General features: G+C 39.1%; 1 protein-coding gene across 3 annotated transcripts in view; it reads left to right on the top strand.

Moving 5' to 3' along the window:
• Positions 1–13884, top strand: part of THSD4 (thrombospondin type 1 domain containing 4) — a 242419-nt gene extending 228535 nt beyond the window's left edge. For all 3 annotated transcript variants that reach the window (XM_041468994.1, XM_041468993.1, XM_041468996.1), the window contains 4 exons: positions 2659–2832; positions 4988–5167; positions 7084–7228; positions 8044–13884. In XM_041468994.1, the coding sequence (XP_041324928.1) occupies positions 2659–2832; positions 4988–5167; positions 7084–7228; positions 8044–8186 (642 nt within the window). In that variant the 3' untranslated portion in view covers positions 8187–13884. The remainder of the gene's footprint in view (positions 1–2658; positions 2833–4987; positions 5168–7083; positions 7229–8043) is intronic.
• The last annotated feature ends 1142 nt before the right edge of the window (positions 13885–15026 follow it).

Raw genomic sequence — 15026 nt, 5'->3', positions numbered from 1 at the left:
ATTGAATGGGTGTGTCAGTTGTGAAAAACAAGGGGAAAAGATTCGTTATCCAACTCCCTGCACCCTGCCTTGGACCTTAGAAATGCATGATTTTCACAGAGTTGATTTTTTGCTGAAAAGGAGATAAAAACATGAAAAAACAAATGCATAATGTGAAACATTCAGGTTTAAGTTTGCTTTGTAAATCCTTAGAGGGTAGTTAATCTGTAGTAAAATCTTGCAGCAGAGAGTGGAACAACCCTATACCTTCCCATTTGGTATTTCCTCTGTTACTTGATATGCAAGCCTAGTTCATAATATAATCATTTAAAACATAAGACTAGGGAGATTTTCTGGATGACTTTACAGACTAAATTTGTTCCCAGCTCTCGTTTGAAAAGCAGAAAAGCAAACTAGGTTGTCAAATGAAAATTAGTTATCAATAAGAAAAGTATTTGCAGAGTATATGCATAGGTTCTCTCTGCTTAATGTAATTGGGCACACTTGGAATGGGAACAGCCACAGAACTGATTTCTGTAGGTTTGAGTGGGAGCCACGGTGTGGGGCTCAGCTCACCTGTGAGTGGCCTGTCTGAAATGGGTGTAGTTTAGTTGCAGTTTATGAGAACAGGAAAATGTTCACAATTTACATTATTCTTGTATTTTCAAGATTTTACCAGTTTAGCTTGAAAAGGCCTCCTTAGGCATGAAATTGGTTTGCTGAGGAGGTGAATCTATTCTACATATCTGCTTGAAGGTGGAAAATTTTGTTGTGCACCACCAACAAAAGAAAAGGTTCATTATGTTACTTCTAGGCATAATTTAAGAGATGCTTAATTACTTGATCTTGCAGATGGAGGAAGAAACCTGAGTTTCTAGTTTTTCAAAAATTGTACTTTGTTAGAAAAATTGTTTCTAAAGAGATGAATCACTTCTTTAGTTCTCTAGGTATTCCATTTCAGTAAAGCTTTGCTATTCTATTTGAACATCTTGTGAAAGAAATCAACTTGCTGATAGGAAAAGTGGTTTTCTATTCTGTATCAGTGAAATAAATGTAACATGACTACATGTTTCACACAAGTAACCAGTGTTCCTCCCTGCAAGTGAGTAAAGAGCAGTTTGCTACCAGTGGCATTTTCACTCACTGGGCTCTCTCAAGAAGGTGAGTGACTGTGTTGGTTGCTCTTGTTGTTAATAGTGGTGTTGTCATGGATCTGCTGTTTTGCAGCTGAACTGTTGGAAGTGAGCCCTGACACTGTTACCAAAGGCAGCTAAATCAAGTTAATGGTCAACTTTGGGTCTCATTACCAGTTTTTTCACTCATTCTTAATAAAATTTTAAAAATGTTCTAATGCAGAGTTATATTCATTCACAAGGAATGTGGTGCTCATTGTGGAAGTAATACACAGTTTCTCCTAATTACATTGTTCGTTAAAAATAAAATCTGAAATAGCCATCAAATGCATCTTTTCTATCATATATTACGTATTTATTTGTGGGTTTCTTTGCATGTGAAATATAATTGCTTTGTTTAAATTCCGTTGTATACATATCTTTCAGTGAGCTGCACATAGGTTTTTCTTCTTTGTTAATGATCTATACACAGAATGCTAAATGCATTTTAACAGAAAACAAAAGGGAAGATCAAGAAATAATTAAGCAACAAAGGAACAGTCAAACCAAGGCTTTATATCCTGGGCATGTTTCTGTTTTTCAAATGTCAATAGTTTGATGCTGCTTAGAACAGTGAAATACCAGAGACTTTCTCGCTTCAGTAGATGAAGGAGCAAACTCTAAGGGCATAAATGGAATTTATCCAGTGATTTGTGAATGACATGCATACTGTCTCTGAATAGGTGACATAAGAATCTGCATATCACTGTTTAGTAAGAGCTTTCAGAATTTAGCAGTGGAACTTTCAGATTAGTGAACATTAGTTATTGGAACGTAATATAATGAAAAAACATTGAATAGATATAAGCGTCTATGGCCACCTCTCCTAAAACTAATTTAAAACTTTCAGTTGAAACAGGTTGGGCAATAACTCATGGTAGTTACAGTCATTTACTGAGGACTTAACTGAATCTTTTGAAATGACCTGTCAAAATAATTTATATTTTTCTACATCGCTTTGCTGTCAGACTCTGTCAGTTTGTTATATGGAAGAGTTCCAGGATGTGCTGTGCAGTCACTTTGCTCCCAGTGCCACAGCCCTCAAGAGTGTTCCTAACCTTGTCCTTTCAGCCAGTGTAAGATCCACCTGGCTGACAGCTGGAATGTTTGGAGGAGAAACCTGGAGAGCAAAACAAAGGCTGAAACAGGACTGTTGTCTGAAAAGCCTTTTATTGAAATTACCCATTCTCAGAGCTACTAATTAGTGTGAAAAAAAGATGAATAAAATGAAAGCAGGAAGAATTTATGGACAGGAAGAAGAAAGGAAAGTAAGAAAGCTAACAAAAAGCTGTAAACAAAGAGATTTCTTTCTTAGATATCCTTTCATTTTTGACTGTCAAGACGGGTACTATTTGTAGTGTTTTTAGAAGTACGGAACTGTAAGACAATTTGCTACAGCTGAATTACAAGTAAAAATCATTGACTTTGCATGAGTGACTGAACTTCCATGGCTGTCACTTGTCAGCGTGGAGGGCTCTCGGGTGACCGTGTTGTGTCTCTCTCGCAGTGCTCCGCGGAGTGCGGGGACGGGATCCGCACGCGCTCCGTGGTCTGCATGACCAACCACGTCAGCAGCTTGCCTCTGGAAGGCTGTGGCAACAACAGACCCTCGGAAACAACGCCCTGTAACAATGGGCCCTGCGCTGGGAAAGTGGAGTGGTTTGCTGGGGGCTGGACACAGGTAAGCCAGGCACGAATCTAACATTGCTGTTGCTATTCTACTGGTGTTTTAAATTTATATTTTGATGCAATAAAGATGTGTGCCATAAGGTATTTTTTCATCTCTCTTGAGTATTTTTTGGTATTATAGAGTATCTAAATACTCTAGATGCCAAATATGTCTATTTGGTATCTAGACTATTTCTCTCTAGAGTATTATTTGGTATTTTTCCCTGAATTTTACTGAGCTGATGTTCAGTACTTCTCAGCATCTGCTGAGTTTTTTTACTTCGATGAAAAGAAAAAAAATTGTTCTTCTCTCTATCTTCATTTTTTGCTGTTCACCTACTGACCCAACATATTTATGAAAAGAATTGTGACAGAATTCTGCTGAGCATGTTCAGGTAAACATTAAAGCAATGGATTTGCAATTCTTAGAGTAGAGCCTTTGTGATCATGCATAAATGCAGGGAGATACATACCTATACATATGTATGCATATAACATTTCCAAAAGATAAAGAAGACAAAAAGCAATGACTAAATCCAAAATTTAGCTTTGGTATTGTTGTACTGAAAACCATTATAATAGACAAAAGAGGAAATTTTGGTTAGTGGCCTCTATACTGATGCTCTTTCCTCAACGTAAGTTCTTCCCACACCTAGAAGCCCTTGTTCCCAATGAATATTTCTTCTGTCAGGTTCAAAGGCATTTCAGAAGCTGTTAACTCATGCCCAGGCATTTGTGTCCCTTTGTGTGGGCTCTGGCATTGCCTGGAGAGCCTTTGGGACTGTTTGGTGCCAGCACTTGGTGGAGCTGTGCTGTTAACTCACTGCACTGCAGATCCCACAGTCCTTCCAGGAGATAAGGAGCTGGAAGTTAAACTGGTACAGCTGAGGGGAAGATTACAGGGCTACCACTGTGCTAATGCTTTGAAGTGCAAGTAATAATTGTGTATAAGAATATGTATAACAATAATAACAAATTCAGATTTAAAAAAATCTTTATCTGCAGTTCTAATAACAGATGAAATCCAGGCCTTGTTACTCAGACTGCTCCAGACAGTAAATTGGAGCTCTGCACCCATTTTTGCTGTGCTGGAAAGGTGTTCAGTTCAGAGCATCCTGACTGTTCTTTTAATTCACCTTTTTTATTTGCATGGAATTGAATCATTTGATGCACACAATCAAAGTCTTTACTGATCTGAAAGCTGTGTCTGACAACATCGATTCTACTGGCCAAGTCCTGGCTGGTTTATGTGGTTTTTAATAGCAAAATGAGAGCAGTTGGTAGGGCAGAGCAGGAGGGAGCACTGGGGGCTGGCCTTCCTCTGCCAGAGCTGAGGTGGGGTGTTCAGATGGTGCCTTTAGGAGGAATCCTGGAAAGAGATGTTTTGTGTTAAAGAATGTGCAGCTACTGTACTTCCTGTAGAAGTTATTCAGGTGCATTTATCTTAAGGTTCTTCATTCAGCTCAAGAGTTTTGTGGGAATCTGGTGAAAGGATTGTAAAATCTACCAAAAATACAAAGAAAATCCCCAGTGTTAGGAACATTTCGTTAGTTTAGGCTGGAAAAAGCCTTCTGAAAATCATAGTCCTTTATGCAACCTAGAAACCAATATGTTGCTGTAATCATCTTCTAAAAACCTTTTTACAAGTGCCAGAAACAGTATTGTGTGTGTACTTAACCTTTAAATGGGCAGTAGGAATCCAAGTGAGTCAAATTCGCTTTTCAGACCAACACTACATCACATAGATACTTGCAAGCATGAAAATAACACCCTGGCAGATCAAGGCATTTTCTAAAAACAGCACAGAATGTGAGGCTTTGTAAAGCTGCAAAACTGTGCTCTAACCTTATAACCCTCCGAAGTTCAGTGCAGCACATAGGACCCTGCTTCAGCAAGAAACAGTAACACTGCTTGTGGAGAAAGTGAGTTATGCTTCTCTGTTGATTGGGAAAACAAATACCAGTTTCTTTTTGTAGCTACAGGTAAAACTACTCTTGGAGATTTTTCCAGAGGTACACTTAGAGTCATATGTCTTCTTCATGAAGATAATTAGAAATATGTTTTAAGTCCATGGTAGCATGTGATGTGGAGAAATGTTACTTTGTAAATAAGTTGAAAGACATGAGGAGAATAACAGATTTTCCCACTTTTTTTGTTCCCTGATACAGTGCTCTACTGAATGTGGTAGTGGAACTCAGCAGAGAGAAGTAATTTGTGTTAGGAAAACTGAGGGTAATTTTGATGTTTTGAACCCCTATGAATGTTCATATTTGGAAAAACCTCCCAGCCAGCAATCCTGCTACCTCAAACCATGTGGATCTAAGTGGTTTCATACAGAATGGAGCACAGTAAGTCTGTCATGATTTCCTGTATCTGTACTTGGTTTGACACATCTTTTTCTGTTTATATTGAAAGAGAACACTATTTGCATACAACCAGCCATCATGAAAATGATTGAACTTTGCACAGGAATGATAATAAAAAGAAAGCATATTCTTTGCCTGGTGGAACATAGAGAATTCAGGAAGTGTCTTGACCAGAAAGAGACATTGTAAGGTTGTCTTTGTATCATTGATGTCTTTTTCATGGAATCTTCCTGTTTTATAAAGTTGGTTTGGCCCTTACAGTGAGACAGTGTGGTGCACTTAGAAGTTCCTTTCAGATCTCTAGTTTCATTAAAATTAAGGAGCATTTATTAAAGAATGAGGGATGTATCAATGAGGGATGTATCAATTTCTTGGAGTCAGTTTTACCATAATATTTTGCTGTAAACTCTTCACTGTAATACTCAGAACTTCACTGAGAGAAAATGTTGTACAACTTCATGTATCTTCAGTTTCCCCTGGAAGTGGACCAGCTACATTCACCACTGTGTCACAAAACACTTCAGTTTCATCCATCTTTCTATAATTTCCTATATCTGACATAGTTTATTGGTTTTCTACCAAAAAAAAAAATCAATATTTTTGTCCTAAATGAAAATCAGGAAGTCCATTGTCATCTTAGAATGAGATGACTCCGTATTGAATGCAGTCACCTGGACCCTTTGTTGAGCCGTAGGTCAGATTGGCAATGGCAGCTCTGCAGTGTGGGTGCAGCTCAGAATGGTTTGTGTGAAGTGTGATGTGAGTCCTGGTTCATTCCAAGTGCTTGAGATCTCTAGAGACCTGAAGTCCTTATGGCTGGATGTGGAGGAATCACAGTGTTCTATACAGGCATGTAACAGGACTAACTCTAGAAAAACCCACCTTCTATTACTGTTGCACATGGCTGCCCTTTCAAATGTGGGTAAAGGTTCTACTTAAAGATGAAAAAAACAGTTTAAAAATATAGTATTGAGACTACTTCGGTTAGGTTTTTTACAATATATGATTTTATGATCATGATAAGTTGTTTATGCAGTGTTAGGAAAAGAAGTAATTATGCCAAAAAAGTCAGAAAGAAAACATTCTTACTGGTTTTGGGCTATTAAGGTTTTAATTGTAAATGACCCAGGTTTAATTAAGTTTTTGAGCATTAGGTCAAACTGGACAGTGAGCCAAATCTCAAAGACCTCACTCAGGCAAAATCCTTGGCCAACGGGGATTTGCTTCAGTATGGGCAGAAATGTGTAATAATTGGCTTTAAAAGTACAATAACAAGCAAGTACAAAAGTTTCTGGCTTCATAACAGACCCTGAAGGAGCACAGAAATATTTCTTTTAGAAATTCAAAGAGACTTGTAATGTTTAGTAAAATCATTGTGCTGCAAGAAGTGAAAAATAGTTGAGTGCTAGAAAAAAAAGGTAATTAAAATTATTCCTGCTTATATATAAACAGCAAAAGGGACAGTGGAGGGTAGGGCAGTCAAGTAATAAAGTTCAGTGCAGTTAAGTTCTTAAAGCAGGAAATGGGAACACTATGGAAAGAGTAGATTTGGGAGATACATCTAAATGAGCAGAGAACAACCAGACTAATTAAAGAAGCAGATACTAAGTAAGAAATTCAGAAAGGGAACTCTTCTAGCTTGATTTCGGTTGCACAGCATCCACTGTGTTTATTTGTCTTGTTGCTCCTGTGGTCAAAAATCTTTTTGGGAATTTGGGAATCCTGAAGATAATTTTACCTGTATATTAAGGGCTTCCTAGGTAGAAAATAAAAACCAGTACGGTGAAGTTGATAAAAGGCTGCAGTGATACCTGGGTCTGGCATCAAGGTTCCCATGTTTACTTTCTGTAATTACACATCTCCTATGGCCTTCATGAACTTCAGCTTAATTGTTTCAGTGTTCCAAGTCCTGTGAAGGAGGATTTCGGGTTCGGGAGGTGCGGTGTCTGTCGGATGACATGGCAGCCAGTTCTCAGTGTGATCCACAGCTCAAACCTGAAGAGAAGGAACCATGTAATACGCAGGATTGTGTCCCTGAAATAGGTAAGGCAGGGGAAACTTCTGTTTTAACTGTGGAACTCCATCTAGTGGAGAAGTTATTTTATAGTCTTGCAGAGGCTTTAATAGTATATTTTCTTAATTGAGTTCAGGGTTTTATTTTTACACAAAATACAGCTCTTTTCTGTGATTTAAAAGTAGGTTTCCAATAAAAATGTTTTCCTTCTTGAAGTTGCTGAGAATGTGAGAGATGTGCTTCTGTGAAAATGGTAAATACAGGGTGTTTTTCTGCAGCCTCCTTGCATTCTCCAAGGTTTGTCTTGGAAGAGTATTTAAAACAAACAAAAAAAAAGGATCATTATATACTGTATTTGGAAACAGGTTATATATGAACCAACCAAATTAAACTGAGGTCTTAAGTGCAATGAAGCAATTTCCTTTTGTATATAGTAAATACGGGGATGCACCTAATTTGCATTGGAATTAGTAATTCATCTCATCAGATTTGATTTTTGTAGCAATGAGAATGGATAGAAAGAGAAAGATACCAGAATTTAAAGAGAGTTTTAACTCTGAATGGTCTCCAACAACTTTCAGTTGAGAATTATTCAACATACTTGAAGATAGCAGCATTAAAAAGATGGGGAAATGGGGATAGCTACATTTCTTCCATGCTTTAGGTATCTTTATATGAAATAGTAAATAATCTGACTTATTTGCTTAGATAACCTGTTTTAACCTGACAGTGAATGTTTAAATACAGGTCCAAGGGGTTTTACATGGTAAAAGAAAGAGAACTGATTATTTGTTGCTCTAGTACAGTTTTCTTTAGTTTCTTCTCTCTTCCTTTCTCTCCACAGATGAGAACTGCAAGGATAAATACTACAACTGCAACGTGGTGGTCCAGGCGCGGCTCTGTGTGTACACCTACTACAAAACAGCCTGCTGTGCCTCCTGCAGCCGCGTGGCAAACCGACAGCCAGGCTTCCTGGGCCGCAGATAACACAGCCTGCTCTGCTCGCAGCACAGGGCCACTTCACCTGGAGCTTGGGCAGCGCTGCTCTCGCTGCAGCACTTGGAGCTTCTTAGAGATGGGGTTTATATTGCTGAGTGCATCAAGACTTTGGTTAAATCTCACACCCTTTCAGTTACAGTTATTGTGCAGTTATCTCTTTTAGGATGTTTGTTGTAAAATCGTGATTTTTTTAAAGCGTTCATTTTTAATGATACTATTATTTGCACCTGCTCATCAGATACTTATTTAAGGAACATACTGGCCTTAAGATTGTGAAATTAATGAAAACTAAAATCAATTGCAGGCAATTACTGGAGATAATTGACCAGTATGAATGCAGCTGCTCCATTATTTTCTGAGTGCTTACTTGGTGTTTTGGACTTTGCCTTAAGTTAAGAGGACTAAATCAATGAAACATGCATGAGAAAAATGACTTCCCAAAGAACCAGACCCTTGAAAAGCATTTATCATCAGTTTCCTAGCACTCTAACGTACATTTTTAACTACTTCAGTCCATTATTACTTCATAATAAATCGGAGTCACTGTTAAGGTCTCACAATTGTCCTTTCAAGTGATGTCCTGTCCTTAGGCAGCAAATATATACACACTTGACTGCCAGAAGGTGCCTTTATATTTAATTCATAAACTCATGAAGATAGACTTTTATAATTTTGTATGGATTTTAAAATATGTTCCCTACCAGAGTGACACTAGTGTCTAGCTCTTTAAGTCTTTAACAGCTGCAGCTGTTAGTGAGACAGGTTAACCAGAAAGGTGAAGAGCCTTTGCTGGTATAAAAAGTGATTGTTTCCAGTGGTGAGGTCTCTTTTTTCTGTAGGGGACTTATTTCAGAACTGGGATCTTGCCTAATTCTTCTCTCTGCACTATTGCTTAACAACTGCCAAACCAAAGTACTTTGTTCAGACCTAGTCTGGATATGTCACCAGTTTCTGAAACAACCACCAAAGGAGAGAGGCCTGTGTGCCTTAGAGCAGTCTGTTACTCCTGGTATCAGGCAGCAGTATGAGTCTGGTAGCTGAGTATCTGTACAAAGGGGATCTTAGCTATTGGCATTCTTCAGGTTTTGATCAGTTATTACAACATACTTGTCTTTTTTTGCTCAGTGTTTCATTGCTCAGATCTATTCATACCACTCATTTCCTATTACTTAAGAATGGCTGCAGACTTAGAGCTGAATTTAAGTGGTGATTTTTCATTTCTGCAATTACTGTACTAAGCCTTGAGACTTGCTAAAGGCAAATAGTATACTATGCAGTGCAGATGAGGTTTTGCATTATCTGCTTGTTTTCTAGCCTTTATTTGAGAGGTCTTTCAAATGTGTAAATAAGGCTGAGGGGAAAAAAATAAACCCTTCTGCTTATTCAGCTGTTTATTACAGCATATTGCTTGTAAATTAGTGGTGCCCATCTATGCATCTGTTCCTAAAGTGCCTGATGTCCGAGTTGCGAAGCAGCTGGAATAATCTATGTTTGGTCAATCCCAGAGGTGTGGTTAGGGTATCCTGCCACTGATGCAGAGCCATGTTTGAACCTCATTGTATATCCTTTTCTTCTTGCTGCTTCGGTGGAGAGGAATGCTGGGAGGGGAAGAAGGTTGCTAGGTGTGAAAGCAGTCACATCAGTTAATGCCACAGCAAGGTGGAATTCCTGTAGTCTAAAAGCTGCCTTGCATTGAGATTAAATTCTGAATGTTTTGATTTGGTCAGTCTTGAAAAATATATTTTGGACATGATGAACTACTACTGTTTGACTGCATGAAATGAAGAAGTGTTTCCCCTAAAATCTGGAGGTACTCTTTGTATGTACAACTATAAATTGTTGTATGTCAGCCAAAAATGTTATTGGCTGTTTCTGTACACTTTGACTTGGGCTTTTTCACTGTAAATAATAGACATATTGTTAGAAACAGAAACTCTAATTAGGAAACTTCAAGTTCATTAGTCTTTCACAGTCCTCCTATTTCCTTGTACTACAAAGACTTATCCACGAAGATAACTTACAGATTTGTTATCATATTATGTTCCTTAGATTCTTGACCAAAGAATGATACAGATAAAGTGCAGTGTAAACAGCTCTGGAATCCAGTACTTCTGAATACAGATTTTCATCTCTGTATCTCGTTGCAGCAAATCTTGACATACATTATATAATTTTTGCTGTTATCTCTTTCATCCCAAGGAAGTGTTTCCTGTCAGCTTGAGGGAAATACCTGTTTCATAACAAGGCTTCCTGGAAACCCCAAGGCAAATGAGATGCAGAGGGAATCTGGTTTGCAGTCATAGAGCAAATTCTTCTTACACATGCTTTGGCTGTGAGACCATCAGTGACTCAGCACACAGATAGATCCCCTATTTTATAAAATCTGTTATTTTACTCTGGAATATATGGCCATTAGCTTATTTTACAAAGATGATCATTTTGTAGGCCCTGTTAAGCTGCCACTAATAGTGTTTGTGTAAATAGTGTTTGTGACAGCTATCAAGGAATATATACATACACACAGAAGTATAACCCTGTATTGCATCTAAAGTATGCAGTTTTGTGAATTGAATGTGGAGAGCTATGGTTATACAAATTGTGCTTTATTTTTAAGTAAAGAGACATTTTTCAGATGTACCTGATTAAACAAACTGGTTTAACCTAATGAAATATCTAATGATAAGTAAACATTAATGGAAAGAAAAGTACCAGAATGCTGCTGAACCTAATCGTTTATCATCTCTTCTCATGTGTCAGCATTATTAAAATAGTTGTTCCTGCAAAATGAACTAATGAGCCCTTTTCATCAGCGCTTTGATATACTAATATTGTCTGCACAAGTGCTGTGCTAAGATTTCACCATCTCACAAAGCATGATTTTGAAATTGTGCCTATAGCAACTGTTTGTTCTAATAGAGCAGTGCCCCAACTTAGGATGATGCCTGCAGGGGATTTGACTTTATTTTCTGTAAGTCAAAGATGGCCTTAATGAATGTAGTAGACATAGAGCAGATGTGAAACCAGTATAAGTAAGAAATTATGTGTATTATCAATTGCAAATATCAATTATGCACACTTCTGATTTTTAATGTTTTAATTTCTTTTTCTGACAATTTAACATCAGTCCAAAACATGCAGAATAGTGGAAAAAAATGCTTCCTTGCCTTGAAGATGCCTTATGCAATCCAGGAAGACCAGAGTAAGTTAGATATTTTATTGAAAGAGTCCAGCTGCTTCTGGGGTAAAATCTGATACAACTTCTATATCTTACACACATGCAGCGGGCCAAAATAAACTTCATCCAGTGCAGGCCCTGCATCTCAAAGCACTTTCCATTTGGAATGGAGGATTCCTGGTGCAGTTGTTATCAGCTTACCAAGGGCTTGTCAGGGTTTACTTGCTCCTGTGCAATGTCATCTTCAAGCATATGTAGGTAGAATTCCTTGTGTACACCAAAAGCACACCAAATTTGAGAGACTGAATTCATGGAGTCCTCCCTTCCTCTCCCAGAAGATGGTGTGAAAGTGTGAGGGTTGCTCCTGTGGGAATGACCCTGTGGATGTGTCTGCCTTGGCCAGCAGTGAGGCAGTCAGTGTTTGCTTTGGTGTCTGTGACCTTCAGCCCCCAGGGCTCTGAGCAGGGAAGGGCTGGTTAGGGGGCAGGGAGTGCTGGGGAGTGCACCTGGGTGTGCTGCAGGACCACCTCAGAATCCCTGCACAGGGATCTGCTGGCTTCCTCATTTCACACGTAAATGTCCTGCTTTTTCCTGCTTCAGCAGACTGAGAACTTTGTGTATGAATAAAGCAGTGTTTAATGCCACTGCTAGATCCAGTGTTACGGCAGTGGGGTGCAGCCTTGTATCAGTCACAGAGTCCGTAGGCCTGGGCAGTGCCAGTGCTCATCACTGAGGAGGAAGGAGGGGCGTGCTCAAACAGCCCATGGCTCGTGTAGGGCTCGTACAGGAGGCTTGGCCTCCTCTCTTTGTAACATGTACCACTGTAAGTAGTGAAATGTGCCTTTTAGGGCTTTGTTTTTCCCCATCCTCATCCTGGCCTATCTCCCTTTTACACCAACACCAATGCTTCTCCTCTCCTTCTTATCTCACTTTCCTCCCTTTGTCCTTTGGATGACAAATTTTGCCAGAATTACTGAAAATCCTGAACTGGCCTTTGGTTTATAAGAATCTGTGTTAGAAAGAAGCCCAGCTGTTAAGAGAGCTGTATTTTTGCCAGCCCCTGGATTTTTGTGTCTGTGCATATCCATGCTGGCTAGTTTAAAACGCACAGTAGTAAAGGACATCTGAATTAATTCCTGTGCAGTGAACCTGTGGTTGCACAGCTGCTGAAGTCTGTGGTGGCCCTTTATTCTCTAATGTAACATCTCTTGCACAGAAATAGTTGTGGTCCTCACAAAGGAAAAGTTGTGTGTTTACCTGGTTTTCTTGAGACTGGGTGTCTCTGACTTCTTAGGAGCTGTTCTGTGTATTGGGCAGATAATTCATGTGCATGCCTGGAATTGGAACAAAAACCATGAAATTTTGAACATGAAAGTAAACGTCATTTATTTCTAAACTTACAGAATGTTTGTAGGACATTAAATTAGACATTGTTTAGAAAACAGAGTAAAATAATTATTTCTATATCAGAAATGAAAAATCATCCACTAGATATTTTCAATATATTTTAAAGCAAACTTGTAATCATTATGATATTTCACTGTGGGCAAAATTCAGAACTGGGGGAAAGGGAGAAAATTCCATTTAAGAGAATTCATAGCAGACCTAAATTTGGTTCTTTACTTTTCACCTTTTAATAACCAGAAGTTCAGAGGAGCAAGAGTTCCCAGTTTTCTACATCCCCATATACTGTGATTGGATACAGATAAGTACCAACATACCTGGAGAGGAGGGGAGCTTAATTCTGATGGACCATTGACCTTTCAGCACATCATTGCTGCTGACCTGTTTTTCCACACTGTGTTTGGTCTCTTGAGACCAGTGGCCTTGGCAGGGGTTGGGTACATACGAGCTTCTGAAGTCCCATCATAGTCACTCAGGATCTACAGAGAGGATCAGGAAGGACGGGAGACAAAAGAAACCCTAACTTTTTTAATATGTATAAAATTGTCTATTTGACCCTCATAATTGATTTTGGCAGAAGGATATACTTTATTATAACTTATTTTGTTGTTATTTGTAAATACAAGATGTTTATGGGAAATATGTAATTCTGAGCTGTGTCTATGGAACAAGCCACTGCACCAAAATATTTCAAATATTTAGAATAGGCAGATTTTTTTATTAAAAGGGACCTAATATGTATTTATTTACATATACCATTCAAATTTTGTCCAGCTTTTTCATTATACTAACCCATCTTTTTAGGGAATTTTATAGCACAGGTATTACATATATATTTTTGTATATATGTCATACTGTAAATCCATAATACAATTTTCTAAACTTTCTGATTAGCCAGTTCCTTGAGTGAATTAAAGGGGGAGAGCATAAGCAAATTGCTTTCTGACTCGTTCAGGAATATATATCCGTGGCAATGTACCTGAACCAGAACTGTACAGCATCATTTTCATATTGTATACATTTTCTCTTTGATGAAAAAATGTTAACTATTTTTGTTTATGACTAATTTATTTTTTATTATTGTGGAAAATAAAGTAACTCAAGATGAATTTATGTGACATGTTGGGGTTTTTTGGTTGATCTGCACTTGAGTTCCCTGAGAATTTCTTCTCCTTTGATCTCGGCGGCTTCCAGCGCATGCGCCGTTCGCGCGGAGCGCCGGGGGGCCGCAGTGCGCGCACGGCCGCCAGGGGGCGCCGCGAGAGGGAGCCGTGAGGGGGCGCCGCCAGGGGGCGCTTTGCCGCTCGCCCGCCGGGCTCTGAGGGGCCGGGGCTGGCCGCGCCTGGGCCGGCAGCGTGCTGTCCTCGCTGTGTCTCACGGTGTCCCCGCCGTGTCCTCGCTGTATCATCACGATGTCCCCTCGTTCGGGAGCACATCACTGAACGCAGGGCCGGCCCGGGCCGCATTCCGCGGCTAAGGGGCACCGCGTGTGGGGAACCAGCGGCCGTGTCCCTCTCTGAGGACACAGAGGTTTTAAGTGTTTAATAGCATATCAAAAAAGTTTTGTGGGGTTTTTTTGTTTGTTTTGGTTTTTAAATAGACCTTGAGGTGTTAAGCTATAAAATTACAAAATTATACAGTAATAATGACTTGCTCTTCCTCTAGCCATTCTTTATGTTTAAAATAAAACTTCAGTGTAAAATTAGGAGGCCTGTAGCAGCTGCAGTACTTCCCTGTGGTGATTTGTCCGAGCCCTCAAGCCTGAGGATCCTGAGGATTCCACATCACCAAATGATGCTGGTTTCAGCGTCCTTGCTTTCTGTGATACCTGCAAGGAGTGGACCTCTAAAGTAAGTACAGAGGCTGTAGGCAAAGTTACAAGAGTTTTGTGCAGCTCTGCACTGAGCAGTTGTAGTTGTTGAGTGTAAATGCTCATCTTTAATGCCTGTCTCCATACCCTTTTTCCATGTTAAGTTTAATTTGTTGGTTCAGAATACTCTTACACAAAACATTTTACATAGTTACTGCTAGCCACAGTCTTAAAAGGAAATGGAAACTATAACAGAGATTTTATTGATGAGGTAAAATTAAAATAATTGCTCTTAAATGAACCCAAAAGCTTAATTTTGGTTCTCCACTGATGCAAGTTCCAATGAGGAACAAAATAAAAAAGGCAGTGCTGGCCTCCTGTCCTGTTTTCTGATGTAGCTAGGCTGACCTGATAATTGATTAAGAATTAGCTGCTGCCT

Source organism: Pyrgilauda ruficollis, unplaced genomic scaffold (assembly GCF_017590135.1).
Source record: "Pyrgilauda ruficollis isolate IOZ18807 unplaced genomic scaffold, ASM1759013v1 scaffold23, whole genome shotgun sequence".
NCBI lineage: Eukaryota > Metazoa > Chordata > Aves > Passeriformes > Passeridae > Pyrgilauda > Pyrgilauda ruficollis.
This window is presented reverse-complemented; position numbering and strand designations above follow the sequence as displayed.